At 42.7% G+C, this 3,247-nt stretch overlaps 1 protein-coding gene across 1 annotated transcript in view; it reads right to left on the bottom strand.

The window, feature by feature from the left end:
- slc6a8 (solute carrier family 6 member 8) overlaps window positions 1-3,247 on the bottom strand; it is a 24,951-nt gene that overhangs the window by 11,141 nt on the left and 10,563 nt on the right. Inside the window, 3 exon segments of the mRNA XM_035656862.1 lie at window positions 1,177-1,301; window positions 2,291-2,394; window positions 2,844-2,978. Of these exon segments, the coding sequence (XP_035512755.1) occupies window positions 1,177-1,301; window positions 2,291-2,394; window positions 2,844-2,978 (364 nt within the window).

Below are 3,247 nucleotides of genomic sequence, written 5' to 3' on the forward strand. Positions count from 1 at the left end.
AAGGCTGAGCTGTATTCAGTTTGTCTTTACCACTAGATGGCACTAAATCCTGCAAACTGGTCCTTTAATCTTTAAAGCGGTATCTTCGTCTCATCTAATCAGCTGCTTTTAGTTCAAACAGATTAAAGGTGCATTACACACATTAACAGCAGAGCTTGGCCTCATGAAAGAAAGATGAGTCACATGTCAGGAGGTGAGAGGGCTTAAATAATCCTTCAGTTAATACCACACACACACACACACACACACACACACATTGTAAACGTGTCTGACAGGATTCAGTAAATTGGATTTGCTTTTGTTCTTTTTGCAGTGAGATTAAAATAAAAAGATTCATGTCCTCAAGCTGCTGGGGCAATGGCGGCCAATTTCACACACACACACACACACACACACACACACACACACACATTTAATCTCCATTAGGTGCAGTCAGACGTACGTTGCTGCTATTCTTTTAAAAACAGATCTGAGGGTCTTCAGGAAACTGTCCCTTAATGCCTCAGTCAGCAGTCTGACGTACCAGATGTTCTTCTTTCACTTCATCATAGTAATACCTCAGTATCATAGTAATACCTCAGTATCATAGTAAATAATAATAAAACCTTCAGTGTGTGTGAATGAGAGGAGAAACAGAGAGCGTACAGTGAGACTTCCTTCTGTGGACAAACTAAATATAACTGAGTGTGTTTGTGATGTCACATCATGTGCTTCAGAGCTATTAATACACACACATACAGTCGGTTACTGACTGTACACACACACACACACACACACACACAGTCCTTCAGTCTTCATATGAAAACATAAGTAATAGTAGCAATATCACAGTGTACAAAATTAAAAGAATAGAGTAGAGCACATGAGTATTAATTAATGTAAAGCGCTTTGAGTGGTCAGACAACTAGAGAGGAGCTATATTAACAGTCCATTAACCCTACCTGCTCCCTCTGGAGATAAAAATGTCTCATTCTAAGGTAATGAAAGCAGTGATTCTAATTTTCAGCTGATTAAACACTAATGGAAACATACCCATTGATATTATATCACAGTGAGCTTTAGAGAGTCAGAAGAGCTTTGGATATCCAGTGTGAGTCAGTCTCTAACTGACCTGTGAATGTATTTACTCTCTCCATTAGCAGAATTTGAGGAACAGCTGCTGTTTGTATGTTTTACCTGACTCAGCAACCTGTGAGATGTCGACGCCCTGCTCTGCAGCCATGAAGCCCAGAATAGAAAATACAACGAAACCAGCAAAGAAACTGGTCCCGCTGTTTATTAGAGCCAAGACAAAGGCGTCTCTGCAGGAGAGAGAGCAGGAACAAGAAAAAAGAATCACATTATTGTGCAGATAATATGATTAATTCCCCAACTTCTAATGATCTTAAAGGTTCCCCAACCTAGTGGGTACTACAGGGACGGCACTACACCGGGGCTAGGGGGTGTAGCCCCAGTTAAGCCCCTCAAGCATTTTATTTTATATTTTAATATATATACACATATTATTTTCTTAGCACCCCCACGTATCGGTCAAGCTCCCATTAGCACCAGGAGAGAAAAAATCCTGGCGCCGTGCCTGGGGTACTATCCTCTGATCCTGAGCAAACATCCACTTTATATACTCCATTCTTAATATTAATGTATGACTCAAATAGTTTAGTTGCGCACTTAGCAGACAGAGATAATGAGTAATCAGCACACAGTGCCCAGTGGAGTGAATACTGGTCCCAGTGGATCCTGTTGGATACCATTTCAAACCTCCACGTCTTTCTGAGCTGGCTTTTGTTTGGGTTGCTATCTTTGTGAGGCCCAGTTTCAGTTTCCAGCCACTGCAGGGAGGACATTTTACTGCTTCCAAGGACAGTGTGAAGGTTAGGAAGTGGTCTTAAGGGTTCAGGGTTCAGGGGTTCAACGGTGAGAGAATGCATTATGTCATTGGTTCTCAAACTATGGTAAATGTACCACTGATGGTATGCGGAGGAATCTCTGAAACTATTGTTTTTGTGTTTGTTATTGTTATTTGTCTTTCTCAACTTTACGTGAGCTGTAATGAAGGCCACGCCCCCTCAGTTGGATGTGCTCCCTAGATTTTTTACCATTTGGATTTTTTTTCTGCCATCTCGAAGCTGATCAATAGTTGCATAAGGCTAATTGATATCTTATTTAGTTTTCAGCATATTGTCCAATGAGCTTCAGAGGGGGCGTGTCTCAGCACATAAACAGCCATAACTCACAGGATATGTCCATATAAGGACCTGAAAGTGTAAAAAGACGTGTGTGTGTGTCGTACTTGTAGCAGTCGTTGTTGAAGCGGTTGTAGCTGCCCAGAGCGGTCAGAGCTCCCAGCCCGATGGCGTAGGAGAAGAAGATCTGCGTGCCGGCGTCGATCCACACCTGGAAGGAGGTCAGAGGTTAAAGGTCACAGGTGTTTGATGTGCGTCCGTCTACATCTGTACGTTTTGATATAAAACACATGGGTAGATCATGTTCTGCAAGTCCCTTTAAAGGTCAATTTTAGAAAAAGCCATCAGACCCCAAAGGGTTAAAGCAGCAGTGTGTAGGATTTAGTGACATCTAGTGGTGAAGTTGCATATTGCAACCAACTGAATCGTCTTCCCAGCGTGTAGGAGAAACTACGGTCTAGATCCAGTGTTTGATTTGTCCGTTATGGGTTCCTGGAGAAACATGGCGGACAGAAGAGGAGCCGCTCCTTCTGTAGATAATACAGCTCATTCTAACAACACGAGTCAAACTGCACTCAGTTTCTGACACAAGCTGACTAATGATGAGTTTTTGAGTTAATGGTTGCGTAAAAAGGTTTAATCAAAAATAAACGTCGGTACCTGAGCTTCCCCCAGTTTGGACCAATCAGGTTTGATGTAGTACATGATGCCGTCGTAGGCTCCAGGAAGTGTGACTCCTCTGACCAGCAGGATGATGAGGACCACGTAGGGGAAGGTCGCTGTGAAGTACACAATCTGAAACACACACAGAGGAGCAGCGAGGATCAAGTACTGTACGTCAGAACTTTATACTAAAATATTCTACTTTTTACTGCACTACATTGTAAATGGTAAATGGACCTATACTTGTCTTCCGACAAGCACTTTTACACTACGTGCCACATTCACCCTTTCATACACATTCACACACCAATGCTGTGCATCGGGAGCAATTTGGGGTTCAGTATCTTGCTCAAGGATACTTCGACACGTGGCAGGAGGAGCCGGGGATCGAACCAACAATC

Source organism: Morone saxatilis, unplaced genomic scaffold, assembly GCF_004916995.1.
Source record: "Morone saxatilis isolate NCDOM2014 unplaced genomic scaffold, NCSU_SB_2.0 Contig15, whole genome shotgun sequence".
Classification (NCBI taxonomy): Eukaryota; Metazoa; Chordata; class Actinopteri; family Moronidae; genus Morone; species Morone saxatilis.